Source organism: Grampus griseus (assembly GCF_964374135.1).
Source record: "Grampus griseus genome assembly, chromosome: 7".
Lineage (NCBI taxonomy): Eukaryota > Metazoa > Chordata > Mammalia > Artiodactyla > Delphinidae > Grampus > Grampus griseus.
In genome coordinates this window covers 34,738,745-34,759,122 of record NC_139001.1, presented here as the reverse complement: position 1 = coordinate 34,759,122, position 20,378 = coordinate 34,738,745, and the positions used below count along the sequence as shown (strand labels likewise).

The following is a 20,378-nucleotide window of genomic DNA, read 5'->3' as shown; positions in this document are numbered from 1 at the left end:
CTATACACTCCTCCAATTAATAGCAAACTAATACAATTTATTGGATGAATCAAATGATATAAATTACAGCTTCCATCTTATAGTCTTTTACCTTCTATTCAATTTCCTCTATTAATATTCCTCTGCTATTAAAAATAATAGCCTTTGTTGGCTTTAATTTTCTGTTAAAACTTTTAAATTGTAAAAAATAACCATTAGGTGCACTGTTTGAAGTCTTGCCTAAGGACCAAATTGACCCACTTTTCCTCAGCTCTAGGAGGTGTTCCTCCTGGGGCCCCAGAATGCTTACTGCTGTGAGGTTGTGGCAGAGGTGCAGCCGCCGCAGTTTCTCTTCTTCCTGATTGGCCAGGTGGTACAAAGCAGAGCTTGATGCTCATTTGCAATGGTGTACCTTGGCTCTGACTTTTTCCTGGTTTAACTACTCTCTTCCTTTCCAGTCATTTACTTAGCTTCTACTTTCCTGTTTTATTGGTTTGTAAGTCCTCAAATCATTTAGGAAGGCATGTGAAAGTATCATAAGAAACATAAAGATATTGGGAGTCAGTAATCTACTGTTTTCATGTGGCTGTTCATAATATGTGGTCATATGTGTGGACCTTCCAGAGTGTGTGTCCTGGAGGTCAGGGAGAACCCTGCTTCTACTTCCAGGATTCTGAATTAGGGAAGTACTTAACAAATTTAGACTTCATAGTAGAGTTGCTTGCTAAGAGCCATGCTAGCCTCCCTCCCAAGACCATTCTGGCATATTTTAAATATCTACAGTGGTTCTACTTTTCAGGACCCGGTTCACTATCCTAGCCTTACAGACAAGTACGAGAGTGCTTTAGAAGAGCTTCATTCCAGACATCCCTGGAGAACATTAAAGTACCAGGTTAGAGGCTTTTTTCTTCTTTTTAATTCAGAGGTCCTGGGCTAAAGCTTCTTCACTTATCTCTCAGTGATTGTCAAGATGTATTAGCCCGAGCTCGCCTTCTGGTGAACCCACAGCCTTCTTTACTGTTAATTAAATTTCAAAATCAATGCAGTATTGTGATTAAAAATAAAGCTAGCAGTGGTAATTTTTTTAAATGTCTGTTTTCAACTTGAGGACTGTGTGTTTTGTTCTGTGGCCTTGTACCACTGACATGAACAAGCTGCCTAGTTTGCCATGTGCTCTTGCCCTTGGCATTGTGGAAGTCAGGACACAACCAAAGGCAGAGCTGCTGATTTATTTTGTTTGGATGTGGAGATACTCTGCTCCCCCAGTTCCCATTCTCCAAGTGTTTTCTCTGTGAGTTAGAGTTTTAGAGTTGAATCAAACGTAAGTTCTAAGAGCTAATTTCAAGGTCTCCTAATGAAAGCTGCCTATTGGAACACAAGTCCTCATGACTTTCAAACAGAATTTTCAGCTACAACATCATAAGAGTATCGCCTGAAGTCCTCCTATTGGCAAACTAGATAAGATTCAGTGCTTCTCCTTGAAATTGTTATCAAGAAACTTTACCTTGAGAGTTTTATTAAGTCAAGAGCATGAAAAGGCTTTTTAAAGATGCTTTTTAAATAGATTCAGTTCATTGGATCTATTGTTGAATTTAGTTATAAAAGCTTACAGTATGTCGTAACAAACAGTTCCCTGTTGGTATATATCTCTTCAGTTTTTAGGTTCAGTATATTCAAAATTCAAATATGCCAAACTCCATTGAAAGTGTTGAAAGTGATCATTTTGAAAGTCAAAAATAGCTTCCCTCTTCCCCGGTGTAAAATACGACCACTGCAACGTTTGGCTCATTTATAAATACCCTAACACTGCCTTGACCATGGAATAAACTTCAACAACCACGGGGACAACAACAAATTAATGGGCTTTCAAGTCATCCAAAGAAAAGTGATAATCTTCACATAGTTTGTTATTATAGATTGCAAGATCAAGTTTTGGAAGTAGTGTATCTCTCACATATATGTTTTATTTTTGTTTTTCCTCTGGGTTTTCACACATACACACACGCGCACAGGCGCACACACACACACACAAATACCCACATTGCTAGAGGAACTTCAGCAGTCATGACCAATATTTTTTTTCCCCCAAATCAGTTAATTTGCTTAAAAGCCTTTTGACAGAGATCACCAGTTAGAGGAGACAACATTCTTTCCTCCGTGGTATCTTTAGCCATATAACAAACACAAGCAAGTAATCAAATACAACCTCTTTCATCAGTAGATTCATCACAACTGACTTTTTAAAAAAATTTTATAGCTTCAGCTAAATTAATCAATTTTATATTTATAGATATATATATGAAAGATGTATTTTGGCATTTATCTTCAACCTTTTGGCAGGCAGGGCTCACAGCAAGGTTTCAAAACACTTTTTTCCCAAAGCAGTGATGCGTTTCAGTATTTATAGTAAAAAGTATTATGTCATAGAAAACTCCCAGAGCCTATGTAGAGACCTATGAATATGTTTCCTTAGTGTCTAAGCTTATGGATTACCTGGAATTTTGCTCTGCAGGATAGAAAAAATCTCTTTGGATTAAAAAAAAAAAAAAGATGTGGGTGATTCTTCATTCAAATGTTGTTCAAATGGAGAACTCAACACAGCATTACAGGGCAGCACTTTGGGGGCATTTCACAGCGGAATCAGTCCCTACCATCTGAAACAAACCAGACCTGATACATGTTTTTCTTTGGATCACCACCTCAGCTTCTCAGAGAAGAGGGAGAAGAAGCCTGCTGAGAGCACTTGGCCGTGAGGATGGGGCTGGTGTGCACTGGGGCTGATTCAAATTCCTGTTCATATTGCCTGAACCCCAACATGGAAAATTTTCTCTCATTTCCCGCCTTCCCCTACATTTGTGGCCTAATGTCCACCTTTATTTAACGGTGCCTAGTCCAAGTTCTAAATTATTTTTCTTCATAATCTTCTGCTTTCTAGTTGATAAAGTCAGGATGAACACAACCACCACAAAACAAAACACAAAGACTTAGCCAACATTCCTTTTCTGGTGCATTGTCTGGTACTAACTACAGAATTGAAGTTTACATTTAAGTGAAGCAAATATGGGCTTTAAAACAATAAATATTTATCAGTAAGTATATATTTTACTGTAAAACAGTATATTTTATATGAAATAGGAATAAGTTCAGAGCATCCTACACATATGTCTTATGCCAAATTCATTTGAGAAATGACTCTACTTTCTACATATAACTGTCAGGGAAAATTTGGCTGATATCTTACTTGTTGTCATTTATAGTATAAAAACAATAGGGTTTTTTTCCTCATTTCTCTAATAACCAATAAAAATGCTGAACGCGTTTTCGGATTACATGTGCCACTCTCCTTTTCCCTCTGACAGATCAGAGGTTTCTCCAGGTTCCTGCCTAGAGAACCTCTGATCTATCTCAAGCTGAAGGTTTATTTTTTGAGTCCCTCAAGTAGGTTGGCAGTGACTGACAACCATTCTTCCCGGATCTCGTGAGCAGCAGAGGGGCTTGGGGAGGTGTCTTTTTACAGATACCTTTATGTAAAGTTCCCATCGTAACCATGCTGGCTTTCCTCCATTCATGGTATTTGGTAAATGGAATCCAAATGTTCAGAAAAGCAAAACGCCTGCATGAGAAGAAAACATGACAGTTGATCAGTGGGATCCCAGACAGCTAGGGTCTTTCCCTTCCATTCTGTGCAGCAAGAGCCTCAGAGCACTTTCGTTGAACCAAGGGAAGCTCTGACTCTGGAAAATCTGCAGCTATGATTGACATGAGCTACCACTCTAGATGGAATCAAACAGCTGATGTATTGTCCATATGTAACAAGTAGGCTTTCTCAAACTGCACATTCTGGGAACCAAATACAAATGTATTTACTTTTTAAAAATTTCTTTTTTAAAAGAAATTTAAGATGTAAGATGCCTTACATGATGCTGAGCTGGAAACAGGTCAGCTTCTATGGCTTCTTTTCCTCTCAGTAGAGGTGCTGACCAGCATGTGTTCTGTTGGTGCCTTTTCTTTTTTTTTTTTGCGGTACGCGGGCCTCTCATCGCCGTGACCTCTCCTGTTGCGGAGCACAGGCTCCGGACGCGCAGGCTCAGCGGCCATGGCTCACGGGCCCAGCCGCTCCGCGGCATGTGGGATCTTCCCGGACCGGGGCACGAACCCGCGTCCCCTGCACCGGCAGGCGGACCCTCAACCACTGCGCCACCAGGGAAGCCCTGTTGTTGCCTTTTCTGTCTTCCCTCCTACTGTGTGATGTAGTGGAGTACTGTGAGCCTCATCTCAAAGAAAGAGCCCGTGTTTCACCCAGGCTCAGGATGACGCCGTGAAAAGCGGTGTGGAGCAGCAGATGGGGTGGGAAAGGGAGCCTCCATTGCTTTTTCCGGGCCTTACCTTGGCCAACCCTCCTCCTGCCCGGGTCTTCCTGAGAAAGCCTAGGGGGTCTGGCCTCAGCTCTGGTGCCGGATGCAGTACTGACCCCGCGAGGTGTGGACGGGGCAGCTCGGCACTGCCTCGCAGGCGGCTCCTCCCGCAGAGCTCCAGGCCCCAGAGCTGCCTTCTTTGAGAGGAGCCTTTTGGGAGTGGCCGCTTGGCTGGCAACTTTCCTGGAATTCCCACCTCCCACAGTCCCATCACCGGACCCCTCGGCAGCCTCAGCCTTGCCCCTGGCCTCTGAGTGTGGTCTATACCATGTCTCTTAACCCTTCTTTCTTCATACCTCCAATTCTTCTCCCAACCAAGAAAGCTAACAACTCTCTGATTTTAAAATACTGGAGGAGATGTTATGTTTCTTAATTTCGACTTTGGTTAATGAAGCATATTTAAGGTATACCAGTGGCAAGACATTTTACTCCGTGGGTCTCTAAGAAAAAGTCATATTAGTGAATCATTCCTCAAAATGCAGCTTCCTTTGTCTTCATTCTTTGTCAGGATTGTCTGAGTTATGAGTCTTACCAATTATTTCTTAGACTTCCTCGCTCAAAGAAGAAAATAACAAAAGCTCTTGTGGTTGAATGCATGCACTCATTTTCTATAAACATGGTCATCAGGCTTTTCTGCAAAATAGTACATGTGCCATGCTTAGCTACAACAGTAAAATAATTTTGATAATAAAAATTAAAGAAATACATGAGCATTTGCAAGAGGACATCATTTTATATTGTCAGGAAGAAAGATTTATATTCATTTACTTACACAAATAGAATTTGCATTAGAGACGTTTGTGGTCTGTATCAAAATAGTGGGGAAAAAAATAAGAACAACATCATGGCTATACATCCCAGTTTGCCTACTGAATTATTGAAATAGGCTTACTGTCCTGGTGTTATTAATAGTGACGTCTTTATTTTCGAAAGTGTTCTGGTTTGGATGTAAATGATATAGCTCCCCTCTTATGAGAGATGTGCATAATATGATTATAAAAATGATATGTTGATTATTGATTAAACAGAATGCAGACCCAAAGCAGCTCCCTGAAGACCCAGTTGGCCATCCCATCATGCATCTGTCTGGTATTAAGCATGCCACAGGTGAAGCCATCTACTGTGATGACATGCCTGCAGTGGACCGGGAGCTGTTCTTGACTTTTGTAACAAGCTCAAGAGCTCACGCTAAGATTGTGTAAGTGATAAGGTTTTTACCCAGTAGACAGAAATGATTGCCTTTTTTGGCCAAGTCACATTAGTGAAAAGTAACGGTTTGAAGAGGGTAAGCTATTTGTTGGCAATGTCCAATGTATTAGATTTGAAGTGAAATGGGATCAAAGTGTAGGCTTCACCACAGTTTGTCCCTCCATATAATAACTTCATTGTCCCAGGAATTTTTCCCACATTGTCTGGCATAGAACTATTGGAGGGTTTTGGATGTATCTTCCCTCTCTCGTATCTTATTCTCGGATTAAGCATGTTCTCTGTGGTCTGCAGGCTGCAGGGCCACCCTGAGTAGCCCTGTTCTGTGTGTTCTCATTTAGGTCTGTGGATCTGTCAGAAGCTCTCAGCCTGCCAGGTGTGGTGGACATCCTGACTGAGGAACATCTTCATGGCATCAACTCCTTCCGCCTTTTAACCGTACCTGAGAAACTTCTATCGACAGACGAGGTACTGCATTTTTGCTTTCTGTTTTAAAAGTAACTTCCTCAGTTTATGACACTTCGTATTTTCTTAAAAGATAACATTGAACTTGGCACATCATAAAGGATTCCAGTATTCTTTGAATGCTTATTATAAATCACTATATTCTAATAGTGAATTAGTTCAAAAATATTCATTTTCCACGTAAGTAAAGAAGTTGACTAGTTATATAAAAGATACTTGAGTGTTTTATATTTTCTAGTAGTAAGATCATGTGTTGCTTTCATACTTATGAAAGGATATATGAGAAGAGAATAATGACTTTTATTTTCTGATACTTTCCCTGAGAATCCCTTGCCATTGCCCCAGTCTCAGTCCAACGTCCAAGTTCAAGGGGTAGCTCCACCATGAAGTCTTTCCTTATCCTTTAATCCAGGAGTTCTCTCCCCCCCCTCGGAACTCACTCCCTCTCGTTCATTCATATGCCATGTGTTCAACAGGCATCTTTTAAGGGAGCACCTACTGCTGTAGGTGAACAAGACCCCTGTGGTTCTTGCCCTTGCAGAACTTAAAGTCTGCAGGAGAAGGCAAAGTGGACCTTTATTGCACTTTCTATCTTATATTGAGCTTATGTATCTATGTCTATGTCTTACCTATTTCTCCTACCTAGTAAAATGCCTTGAGTGAGGGCCCACGTCTGATTCATCGGCATATTCCATACACTGCTTCCTACAAAGAAGAGTCAATGAGCAGAGGAACAGTGATAGCATTGTTGCCATTTGAACGTTTCAGATGATTGAAACATTGACTACTGTATCTCAGGTTATCGGAAGATGCAGCAAGGGCAGTGTCCAGAAGGTTTCCTGCATAACTCCAGATTCTCAGTTCAGTGTTTACCCAAAAGAGCTTTATCATTTGCAAGAGTCCCTGCCTCTGGCTCTCACTAGCAGACACAGTTGATAAAAATGAAAGTTTGGTGACTGAGAGTCTGATGTCAAGGTTGAACCTCCCCCAAGGCAGAGGACAATGAGAGCTATGGCCTTTGCGTGAATGTTAATTAACCAAGCGAAGCCCTCCTGGGCTCTGAGGTGTGTGCACGTTGATTCTGAGCATCTCAGGCGTGTGTCTGTGAACCAGGTCACAGGGCAAGACCCACGTCTGTGGAGAGCGGAGAACAGAGCTGTTGCGAATGATTGCCTCCGTTAGTTTCATTCCTTTTTTTTAACATTTGTCCTTAGCACGCTATATCTTTAAAAAATCGTTTCATTGCAGAAATTTTAAACACACACAAAAGTAGAGACTAGTACAATGAATCCCCTTAGGCCCATCACCCAGCTCCAACCATTATTAACACTTGCCATTTTTGTTTCATGTGTCTCCCCACGCCCCCGCCCACCCGTACCCAACACCCTTTTGTGTGTGTGTGCTGGATTTAACTTTTCTTTAACTACCATTTTTGTTTGGTGATAAAACTACTATATGTTCATTGTAGAAGAGACCTAATAATCTAATGTCGTTCTTAAAAATGAGTGATTATGTTTTGATTTGGATCACAGTAAAAGGTGGGAAAGAGAATCAAAGAGTCGTATGACTTCTTCCAGTCCTGACTGTTTTACCTCTCTGGAGCCTTAACCTTGTTTATCCCCATCCGCTTTCTACCCTGGTCCCTGGGTGACCTCCTTAGGCCGCCTACCTACCCCACCTGCTGGTGAACCGAAGAATGCTCCGGGCTCGCTCTTGGCTCCTGTAGTCACTTCTCTCCGTGAAAAGCCTGTGCTCCACCACAGTTCAGGGCAGACATGTGCTCACCAGCAGTGCTGCATTATCACTCTCTCCCTCCTTCCTCTCTGGGTGAGATGGTCTGGGTGAGATGGTCTGTGCTCCCGGTTCATGAAGGAGAGGCCACTTCTCAGAATGGCCCAGCTCGTGGTGTGGCAACCCCAGGTCAAACCACGGGACTGACTCTTCTGCTGTACATGAGGCAGCCTCAGACCTGTCCCTCTTCAGCCACCGCTGCCAATGATGCAGCGCAAAGACCTGCACTCTCCCAGTGCCCGAGGTCAGCAGGCCAACTCTGACAAATGTGCTTCCCTACCGAAGCCTTCGTTCACCACAGCACTGCGGTTAAGTCACATGTGAAGGGGTCATTGACTGTGTGTCTAGCTCTGTGATAGCAGGGAGGCGGGGAATGAACAAAAGGAGAGGCCCTGGTGCCTGCCCTCCTTGGGAACAGAGGTCTTTTCTGTGTTGTAGGTATTTTGCGTGGGTGAGCTTGTCTGTGCCGTGATTGCTGATTCTGAGGTTCAGGCAAAGCGAGCTGCACAGCGAGTGAAGATTGTCTACCGAGATTTGGAGCCACTGATCCTGACCATCGAGGTAATGAGTTCAAAGGTTGCGCCAGAAGAGCAGATTTCAGTGGCATATCACTTAACATGCTTTTGACTGCAGAAACAGGAAAGAAAATGCAACTCAAAGTGGCTTCCGAAAAACAGGGGCTTTGTTGGCCTCAAACTCTATCAGTGTTAGCAAGAAAGCTGATCTTCTGCCTCTCCTCCTTGCTGCCCATGGTACAGGCTTTATCTCCTGTGGTGACAGGTTGGCAGCCAGGAGCTTCCAGTTCACGTCCAATAAGCAAGAAAGGATGCCATTGTCCCAACATCCCACGAGTAGGTCACATCCCTCTCTGAATTCATGACTGGCAAGAACTGGTGGTTACTGCTGGCGGGGGGGTCAGATTTCTTTGCGGTTTATGGGCTGTATGGGGGAGTGATGGAGACCTAAACAGAAATCTGAGCACTATTTGGAAGGGGACAGGTGAAAAGAATGCTGGATGGGTAACCAACAATGTTCAGGACTCCATATACACCTTCACCCAGACTCTTTCAGGTACACAGTGAGAACCAACAAGATGCTCTATGAAGCATATATTGGAGACACTAGTTTTAGATCCTTTGATGCATATCTTAAGTAAGTATGAGAAATAGATCCTATGATGCCTACAGCTATTTTGGCAACTTAAACAAATTGGGGAACTGCATTTCCTATCCTGTTTTTTAAAAAGGATTTTGAAATTTCTAAAGGTTTTCAGACTCATCTCCCTAAAATGATATGAGTATTCTTCTGCATATATTTCACTGGTTCTTATAATTTACTAAATAATAAAAGCATGAAAGTTGGGAAAGCATCATGAATAGATAAGATTCAGCACATACAGACTCAGGGTAATCTCGGAATACAATATTATCTCCACAACATAATAAATAAATTGGGCTCTAGGTAACTAGCATGCTCTGAGGCAGAAAATAAGGAAATAAGTTGGCCAAGATTAGTGTCTCCAGGAGAACTTGGCCTTGGTTATGTTTCCTATCATGCTGCTTCATGCCAAGGAACATAGTGTTTGTTTCTGGACAATGTCCTCAGTGTTCTGAAATTAAAATAAAATCATGTCAAGGAGACAAAAACATAAAAGTTTAGTTGGAGTCAAAGAGTGACTATGCTTTCCAAATTTTCCTGGCCAGTTTCAAATTCAAACATTCTGTTCCCTTCTTAAACCCTTTTCATTCATATGTTGCCTGCTCTTCTTGCTTACTTTATACATTCCTTCCTCAACATTTTGTTTTAGAGTTAGGCTTACTTCTTAGTAAGAAATTATGTCCGTAATACTTTATCAAAAATCTTGTTTGTAATTCTTTGCCCAATTCCAGTAGCTAAATATCTTCCCTTCCCCCTCATCCCACTTTCCAGCCAAATAAAATTCCAAATAAGCAAATAGACACCACTCTCTTCCCACCCCTTCCCCCCCAACTTGGACTGGCACATCTCTAATTGTCTGCCAGAGAATCCCAGCATCAAATACCAAACTTTGACATCGTGGAAAAGAGCTACCTCTTTATACCTTTATATATGTTTATATCAGAGGTTAAACTCTCCAGGGTTAATCAACTAGATCAAGTAGGTTTAATCAAACTGTATAGCAAGGAAGTATGTCCTGCTCCCTACACATTACAGTTCTTTTTATCACTTTGCTGACCAAGAAATATTCTGGAAATTAGCTCCAAGTTACTCAAAGAGCAAGCAGCAAGGGAAGTGGAAAAAAGATTAAACTTAAAAAAAAATTGGATTTATAAAACTTAATTTCTGTTTTGAACCTAGAATATCTGAGTCTTAGATTAATAAGAAAATCATATGAATTGATTCCATTAGGAAGTGTGTTATCAATCAAAATAGGATAAAAACAAATGGATCTCCAGCACTGTCACTACTGTTTAACCTAGCTTATGCTGTTTTGAATTTTTAATAGTTTGAGTGGGGAAATGCTATCAAAACTCTTGGCTCACGGGGTCAGGCTGATGACCATGGTGAGAAAACTATGCTTCCGACCAGAATCTCTCATCAATCGTCATGGTCAACAACGTGGCCATAGCTAATACCTAGAGTTCTCTGTGTGTTTACCTTGTTCTAAGCAGGTTTCCTTCATTAACTCACTAAATGCTCACAACAATCCTATGAGGTAAAAACTCCCCATTATCCCAATTCTGATGCAGAAACTGAAAGACACAGTTACCCAAGGTCCAGCAGCTGATCAGCAATAGAAGCGATCAACAGACACTCTATCAAAGACCCTTGGCCCCATGGTAGTAGAAAAAAACCAACCCACTTTTTGAATGGAGGAAATGGCGGGATCACAATAGAACATCCCGTAAGGTATACTGATAGGTCTAGACACCGATTGGTGGCCAGAGGGAGCCAGAGTTAGGAGAACCCCTAGCCGCCAGCAGGCTGGAATTTCATAGATGGACAATAATGCATTGTAGAAATTCTGGCAGGAGCTGGCATGTCACGTTTGCCAAGGACCCAGGGATTACAGCAAGATGAATTCCTAAGGATAGGTAAGAAAACCAACCTGGATTATTATAGCTACATCCCTGATTATGTGTACCTACTACTGTACCCCTTTCAGTAGGCATCTGGGAGAAGCCATTAGGAGCCAGAATATAAGTGGATTTGTGGTACCCACTCTGGACTTGTAATGGAATCTTTCTTCTAGGGCTGGAGGTCCCAGGTGCAAATGCTGTACTCATACCCCCAGAGGAGCTTGGGGCTGGCAGGCAAGGCCACCATGTCCTTATCACTAGAGTGTCTTCAGCTAACACTGACAGAGCACTTATTATATGCCGTGTAAGCTCTTTCATGCCTCATTTCATTCTATTCTTTCCACAACCCTATTGGAGCTATGTGCACAACTCTACCTTCATTTTACAGATGAGGCTCAAAGAAGTGAAGTAACAGACCCACAGTCAAACAGCTGGTAAATGGAGAAAATGGACACAACTCTGACTGGGTCCAGAGCCCAAGATCTAAACCCCTGTGCCTTGTTACACTGGCTGCATAACATGGGCTGTGGAATGAAAAGAATAATCTGCCTGGAAATATTAGTTCCGTAATGGGACCACCTGGTGCTAGGTGTTTTCTGAGCATACTTTTTTTTTTTTTGATGCGGACATTTGCATTTGCTCCATGGGGAGTCTTTCTGCAGCCTGGTTCTCAGCTCAGCTCATGCGATTCCAGAGCAAGAGAAGCGCTGCGCAGACTCAGACGATGCAGCATCACATGTGGCTACTGCTGTAGGGCTGGGTCTCTTGCCCCGGGGGCCTCACTTTTCTGTTCTCTTTCTAGGAAGCTATACAACACAAGTCCTTCTTCGAGCAAGAAAGGAAACTGGAGTATGGAAATATTGATGAAGCATTTAAAATGGTGGATCAAATTCTTGAAGGTAAAACTATCTGAAAAGAATGATGAGAGGGGAAGCAACCCCGGCCTGCCCAGTTGTTATACAGATGGTGTCTGTTTTCCTGAAGGTCTGGAAACTGAGGCTCAGAGTGGTTAAGGAGCACCGTCATACAACAGCCACTAAGCCACGAAGCACTGTGGATTGATAGCTTTTTTCAGGATTTCCAAAGCCCATGTTTCTTTCTGTTTCATCCTTTCTGACTTCTCCCTCCCCCCTCCATCTCTGCTTTCTCCTTCCTTTCTTCTTTCCTTCCCTGTCTCCTTCCCCCACTTCCTTGCAGACTTCCTTTAGTTATGTATATATGTAATGAAAATTAAATTTCCCTCCTGGAAATCAGTTGATTTGAACTTTCCAATAAAATTTTTGTAACTTTTTATTTTGAAATAGTTTTAGATTTCAGAAAAGTTGCAGAAACATTAAAGAAACTCCTAATTACCCAGATTCCCCAATAGACATTTCATGACACTTGCTTTATCATTCTGTGTGTGTGTGTGTCTCTGTCTCTGTCTCTGTCTCTCTGCCTGTCTGTCTGTCTCTCTCTATATATATAGAGAGAGAGGGAGAGACATATGCACGCACACACTTTTTTTTTTGAGCCATTTGAGAGTAAGTTACTGACTTGATGCCTCTGTCCTCCTAAATACCACAGTGTCCATTTTCTAAGAACAAGGATATTATCTTACATAAACATACAGTTGGTTTTTTGTTTTGTTTTTTTTGCGGTACGCGGGCCTCTCACTGTTGTGGCCTCTCCCGTTGTGGAACACAGGCTCCGGACGCGCAGGCTCAGCGGCCATGGCTCACAGGCCCAGGCGCTCCGCGGCATGTGGGATCTTCCCAGACCAGGGCACAAACCTGTGTCCCCTGCATCGGCAGGCGGACCCTCAACCACTGCGCCACCAGGGAAGCCCCCATCTGAGAATGTCTTTTTAATTTCTTTTTTATCCTTGAAAGATATTTTCACTGAATATAGAATTCTGAGTTGACAGGTCTTTTAGCACTTGAAGAAATATGTTATACCAGTTCTTCTGGCCTCCATGGTTTCTGATGAGAAATCTGCTGTCTTTTGAAGTATTTTTCCCCAATAGGAGAGGCAGTGTTTTTCTCTCTCTTCTTTCAACATACTTTGTTTTTAGTTTTCAGAAGTTTGACTGTGATGTGTCTTGGCATGAGTTTCTTTGGTTTATCTTCTTTGGGATTTACTCAGCTTCTGTAAGTTGGTGTCTTTTACCAAGTTTGGGAAATTTTCACGTATTACATCTTCAAATACTCGACTTTAATGACATAGATGTTCAGACTTTAATCTTAATCACAACTGTGTCTGAGGCTCTACTCATTTTCTTTTCAGTCTATTCTCTCTATTGCTCAGGTTGAGCAATTTCTATTGTTCTGTATTCTTGTTCCCTGGTGATTCCCACTGTTCTCTCTATTCTGTTGTTGAGCTCATCCACTGAGCCCCTTATATTCTGAGTGTTGTATTTCTTAGTTCTAAAATTTCCATTTTGTTCTTTTATATCTTCTGTTTCTTTGCTGAGATTTTCTATTTTTTTTCATTTGTCCCAAGTGTTTATGTAAATTAAAGCATTTTTATGATGGCTGCTTTAAAATCCTTGACAGATAGTTCCTACATCTGTGTCATCTCGCTGTTGGCATCTGTTGATTGTCTTTTCTCATTCAAGTTGAGTTCTTGGTATGATGAATGACTTCTGATTTTACCCGGTTCACTTTGGATATTATGTTGTAAGACTTTGGATCTTACTTAAATCATCTATTTTACCAGAACTCCTCTGACCCTGTGTTGGAAGGAACGAGGGGTGATGTCTTGTTATTGCCAGGTGGAGCATGGAAGTCCAGGTTCCCCGTAGGGTCCCCATTAACACCACCCCAGTGGAAGATTTGGGGTACCTCATCACAGCTTGATAAGGGTGGAAGTCTAAGCTCCCCACTCAACTTTTGCAAACAGAGATAAGTCTTCAGTTTTTTCTGTAGTGTTTGGCTAGAGCAGAGTAGGTATTGCATAAAAGTTTTCTGTCTTGATAGGCTTCCGCTCTCCTGGTCCTTTGGCTAGAGAAAGTAGGCTTTTCTTGGGGGATTTTTTTTCTCTTTGCCTGTTGGTGTTTCTGGATTTCTGCTTCCCTGGCACCAAGTCTGGGATATATGAAGCAAACAATAACAAAACCCACTGAACTCAACATTGTGTCTTTCCTTGGGTCCCAAAGTCCCTAGCTGGTTTGCCTTTTCCTCTACTTTTCAGAACCTTCTTATGTTTCTTTTATTACATATAATGTCCAGAATTGTTAGCTGTACATAGAAGAAGGAACAGGGAGAAATATATCTACTCCATCTTGTCTTGGAACTGGAATTCTCCTTGCTGTAGTATTTTGACTCTGAAAAGTCACACATCTTTCCCTATCACTCTAAGACCTACCCTGCTGGCAGACATGACACATTCCCCTGCAGAACTCTACTTCAAATATGCAGGTATAATAAAAGCTAAATATTGTTATGTTTGGAATACATAAACACTTGGAACAAATGAAAAAAAATAGAAAATCTCAGCAAAGAAACAGAAGATATAAAAGAACAAAATGGAAATGTAACCCACTGCCCCAGCAGAAGCACAGTCATAATTTCTCTGTAATGAGATAACACCTGAGGGGTGCTACCTGTCCTATCTGACTGCCTCCTTGATTCTGGAATATTTTCCTCTAACAGGTGAAATACACATGGGAGGTCAAGAACATTTTTATATGGAAACCCAAAGCATGCTTGTTGTTCCCAAAGGAGAGGATCAAGAAATTGATGTCTACGTGTCCACACAGTTTCCCAAATACATACAGGTAATGTGGGGACCATTATGGAGGGGACATGGCTAAGTGGTTTCTGTCAACAAGATATACCAAGAACAATTTAGAACATTTTAGAAACTGAAGGAGTTTGGAGTACTAATAGCCATATCCATTTGGGTATTAATAATCATACAACTTTAAAACTTTTAAGATAGTATTATGAAAGTAATGGCCTTCTGTTTGTGGGTCTGTAACTTTAAAATCAGTTATGGGATCAGCTGGTCTCTTTTTCTATACTCTTGACACTGTTAAGAACACGAAAGAAATGATGACTATAGTCAACACTGCTGTATTATATATGAAAGTTGTTACGAAACAGATCCTAAGAGTTCTTGTCACAAGGAGAAATTTTTTTCTTTTAATTGAATCTATATGAGATGGTGGATGTTAACTAGACCTATTGTGGTAATCAATATATGTAAATCAAACCATCATGCTGTGTACCTTAAACTTAGACAGTGATGTATGTCAATTATTGCTCAATAAAACTGAAAAAAAAACCCCAAAATTTAACAAAGGAAGGCCTGCCCTCCAAAACTTACAGTCACCTAACTCACATGAAGCACTTAGGAAATAGTACTGGGCAGAATGCAACCAGCAAAGTCAGAATTTACATAGGTGGAAGAATTAAGGGAATGGAGGTTTGTAAAGCCCGGGAATCATCCAGGAAGTCTCATGAAGATGAAGTCTTAAGCTGGGATTTACAGTGGGAATGAGGTTCGTCTAGATGGTGAGAGGAGAAGCCGTTTCCAGGGAGTTCCACACCATGATCAAATGCCACTGATTCGTTCATTCATTCATTCACTTGTCCCTTCTGCAAACACTTTTTGCCTGTGTCCTATGTGCCAGGCAGCATGCATGTAAAGAAGGAGGAATAGTACAAAGACTGCCCAATCTGGAGGTGCCTGGGGTGGCTAGTTTAAGCATCAGGGTGAAAGTAAGGGGAACAAACACTGGGGTCTTGATTCAGTAGGTCACAAGGAGCCAGTGTCATTACCAGAGCAAGTAGGAATGTGGGAATGTGGAGAATGAGGCCTCTTAGAAGGTGGAACACTAAGAAGGATCAGGCGAATTCCATTCCATTCCTGTTGTGCCTCTCACTCCCTGTGTGACATTGGTCCCATCACTTCATTCCTCTTGGGCTCCCCACCTATAAAAATGAGTTATTAAGACTTAATGACCTGGACTTCCCTGGTGGCACAGTGGTTAATAATCCACCTGCCAATGCAGTGGACGTGGCTTCAAGCCCTGGTCCAGGAAGATCCCACATGCCACGGAGCAACTAAGCCTGTGCACCACAACTACTGAGCCTGCGCTCTAGAGCCCGCGTGCCACAACTACTGAGCCTGCGCACCTACTGAGCCCGTGCTCCGCAACAAGAGAAGCCACCACAACAAGAAGCCCGCGCACCGCAACGAAGAGCAAGCCCCGCGCCTCGCGCGCCACAACTAGAGAAAGCCCGCGCGCAGCAACAATGACCCAATGCAGCCAAAAATAAAAAATAAAAGTAAGAACAAATAAATAAATAAATTTATAACAACAGCAACAAAAAAGACTTAATGACCTCAAACATTAGGATGGCAAGGAAGAGCAAGGCCTACATCCAGGGAAAACCGACCAGCCAACTGAATCCGAATGGAGGGTGAGGAGTGCTCGTTCTCCAGTGGAGACAGTGGTGTGCAGGGAAAAGACCCAGTCTGAGAGAGGCTTGGAAGGCCACGAAATCTCACTGCTGCAGGAAACATATCCCAAAGGATACCTGGGGTGTAGTTCATGGGGAAAAAAATTTTTTTAATTTTATTATCACACAAATATCTCATTGATATTGGAAGGACTACTTAATATTAATGATAGTTTTGGTGCTGTCATTACAGCTAAATACTGCTGAGCTCAGCATGGATGCATGCTTAGGTTACTGGAAATCATCCCATTATTTAGTATAAACACACAATTTGTGTATCATGTACAACATTAAGGAATCAACATGTGTAAGGACTGTTCCCACTCCCTTGCTGCAGATGGGTCAGATTAATGAGAACTGTTATCATTCGCAGGACATAGTTGCTTCAACCTTGAAGCTCCCAGCTAACAAGGTCATGTGTCACGTAAAGCGTGTTGGTGGGGCTTTCGGGGGGAAGGTGATGAAAACTGGCATCATGGCAGCCATCACCGCATTTGCTGCAAACAAGTAAGTGGAGGAAATCTGTTAAGTGGACTAAAAATAAAGCGAGGTCACATTGAATATTTTCAATATTGCGGTTAAGGAGGAAGAATCTGGGTCAAGGTTATTTAAAATCACATATAATCTACAAATATACAAACCAGCTGCCAGCTTATTACAACTTCTTTGTTTTATATTGTCAAACTACATACTATAAAAACAAAAATGAGAATCAATTACTGAAAAGAGTAAAAACCACAGTAAAATATATCATACCTGGAGATAGACAGAAGCAGATCCTGAAAGGGTGGGGTTACTTGTCCTTAGCACCTGTATATCTACATAGGTCAGTTCAACCTTTTGAGGTAGACATTTATATCTATCTATATATCTACACCTATCCATATCTCAAAAGGTTTATATACATATAGATAGATATAAATATGTGTATCTCAAAAGTTGTGTGTGTGTGTGTATATATTTTTTCCCCTTAATTTAAATGGAAAATTGGCTTCTGTTATGCTTACCTTTATTTATAGTACCATTTTCCTTTAAGGGTGTCAGAATATAACCATAGGAAATTGTCTTTGGAACAGGCACACCTAGAAGGCTTAATTTCTTTGCTAAGTAATGTACGTCAGTTCCTCTGCCCCATGACACAAAAAGACCTTCATTCCAGACCTGTCCTATCAGGGAATACTTGGCAGTCAGACACCACTTGAGTTCCTCCATTTGTAACCATCTATAATGTAGCCTTGGGACTGTTTGCCTATCGTGGAGGTGATTATCACAGTGGGAAATAACCCCAAAGCAATACTCCGGAGCCTTGGGCCTGAGAGCCCCCTTGCATAAGTAGTGAGTGCCAGGCACTGTGCCCTGACCCAAAGGAAGAAGTCACTGGTGTATGCCTGAGAGCAGCACAGCCTGGGCTCAGGGAGTCACTTTGCTGTTCTGCGGTGTGTGTGGATGCCACCAGGCTCTCACTAGGCGTTACATAAACCCTAGATAATACCTGTTAGGTAAAAGAGTTTACCTCTCCCGATTTTTTTTTTTTCCTGTTTTAGGCATGGTCGTGCAGTCCGCTGCATTCTGGAACGAGGAGAAGACATGTTAATAACTGGAGGCCGCCACCCTTACCTTGGAAAGTATAAAGTGAGTAGAAGGATGGAGGATTTATGTTGTAAATATAACATAACAGAAATGCAGAGGGCAGCATCTGGCTACTCTCTACTGGGTAATGACAGTGAGCAAATCAACAAATTGTGCGTCACACTGTCTCTTCCTTGTGCTAACTGATTACTGGCTGGTTCAGTGAAGCTTTTCTGCTTTCCTCAAAGATACCAGTTTGTGGAAAAAGTACGAGCTGGTATTGGCTACTACAGAGTGCATAGCTGGAAAACATGTGAGTATATACATACGTCCATGAAAGTGGATCTGATAACCACACTATTCCCACAGTTTTATACGTGGGAGGTAAAAACAGAATGATTTCTGTAACAATAATGTTATGCGAAATTGCAAATGCTTGCCAACAGCTTCCTCATTTATCAATATGTCAAAGGTATTTTGGTAAAACTCTGTACCAGAAATTCCTAATTCCTAGAAAAGTTTCTGTAGCAGAAAATAAGTATTCTTTTGCTTTATAAGAAATAAGTTTACTTGCCAGAATGGGCTAACTGCTCTAACAACTAAAAACTCTCTGGGACTTAGACCTTTTTTGTGTTAATTCTTGCTCAAGTAACAGCCCAGTGTAATCAGAGGAGGGTGGGAGGTGGGCGGAGAACAGGAGAGAACCCTGCTACACAGAATCACTCATGGACTCAAGCTTTTTCCATCTAGTAACACCACCATCCTCCCCTCAGACCGCACTGTTGAATACCGAAGCCACTAGGCACATACGGCTATTTAAATTTAAATCTACTAAGTTAAATGAAAGTTAAAATTCAGCTCCAGGGCTTCCCTGGTGGCGCAGTGGTTGAGAGTCCGCCTGCTGGGACGCGGGTTCGTTCCCCGGTCCGGGAGGATCCCACGTGCCGCGGAGCGGCTGGGCCCGTGAGCCATGGCCACTGAGCCTGCGCGTACGGAGCCTGTGCTTCCCAACCGGAGAGGCCATGACAGTGAGAGGCCCGTGTACCGCAAAAAAAAAAAAAAAAAAAAAAAAAAAAAATTCAGTTCCACAGTTGCATTAACTATATTTCAAGTGCTCAATAACCACCTGTGACTAGTGGCTGCCATATAGGACATGCAAATAGAGAACATTGCCATCATCACAGGAAGTTCCATTGGTTAGCACTGCCCTAAAGACTCTTTGTCCTCCACTGGATTTTCTGCAGAGGGCAGCAGACAAGGGAAGGGAAGGGAAGAGAGGGAGCAGAGTGTTGTGTGGGAGATGTTCTGAGCACCAGGCCTGGAAGTGGTGGTCCTTGCTTTAATCGACACATTATTGGCCAGAACTTTGCCACCTAACTGCAAGGGGGCATGGGAAATGTAGTCTTCCTGCATGCCCAGGATGAAAGACAACAGGATTTGTTGAACACATCACATCGTTTCTACCACAACTGGTGTACCTGCATACATATTGTTAGAAGATAACGAGTGTATCTATTTCAACTTACATTCACCCTAAGCTATATTTTGAATTGGGTTTAGTGCAACATAGATTTATTAGAGCAAACTTTGTCCTGAAGGAGACCACATTTTAGCCGTTGAGGGAGAAATAAGACTTACACCTATGAAGTCATTATGAAAACATAATAATCTCAGGTTAAAGGAGGAGGTGCACATAGTAAAACTATGGGGAGAGATGAATATGAGTTGGGGTGTGTACAGGAAACTTCTTAGAGAAGGTGAAACGTAAATGACCTTCAAGAATGGATTGGCAGAAAGAAGGCAGAAAGAAGGTGGTGGGAATAGTAGCAGCATAAATGCAGAGGTGGGATACACACGGCCTGTTTGATAGGGGCAGGAGTAAGGGGAGAAGGGGAATTAGAGCACAGAGCACTTACTGGAAAGTAATGGGAAATAAGATGGGTTGGGTTAGGTGGTGCCAGACTCAGAGTGGCCTGAGAATCCCAGGATGGGGGGGTTAGACTTGATCTCATAAGATACAGTGACACTGAGTAGATGCTTGACCAGTCAAGTGTCATAACCAAACATGGGCACTTTGAGGGGGAGAATATGATGGCACTGGGCAGGACGGCCTAGCGAGGAGGGAGGACACAGACCGCCTGGAGGCAGCTGATGCTTTCAGACATGAAGCAGCTGGGGTCTGGCTACGATAGGAAGATGTAGAAAAAGAGATGGGTCCAAGAGCTATTATAAAATAAAATAGAAGTCGGTGACAAACTTAGCAAAATATAATGGAGGATAAAAACCACAAACATGCCTTGGAAGTTTCTGATAGAAAGAGCCAAGTTGGAAGGAGGAAACAGTCTAGACGGACAGGGATGAGTTTATTTGTGTGTTTGGAGAAGAAGTGACAGTGGGACATTTGAAAGTGGAAATCTCCTTCATTGATATGGGACTTTATTGAAAAG

At 42.2% G+C, this 20,378-nt stretch overlaps 1 protein-coding gene across 1 annotated transcript in view; it reads left to right on the top strand.

Moving 5' to 3' along the window:
- The window catches only part of AOX1 (aldehyde oxidase 1), a 69,972-nt gene that overhangs the window by 24,454 nt on the left and 25,140 nt on the right, over positions 1-20,378 (top strand). The window contains exons 16-23 of the mRNA XM_082658834.1: positions 779-871; positions 5,423-5,592; positions 5,942-6,068; positions 8,295-8,417; positions 11,718-11,814; positions 14,548-14,672; positions 16,736-16,869; positions 17,907-17,994. Of these exons, the coding sequence (XP_082514960.1) occupies positions 779-871; positions 5,423-5,592; positions 5,942-6,068; positions 8,295-8,417; positions 11,718-11,814; positions 14,548-14,672; positions 16,736-16,869; positions 17,907-17,994 (957 nt within the window). The remainder of the gene's footprint in view (positions 1-778; positions 872-5,422; positions 5,593-5,941; positions 6,069-8,294; positions 8,418-11,717; positions 11,815-14,547; positions 14,673-16,735; positions 16,870-17,906; positions 17,995-20,378) is intronic.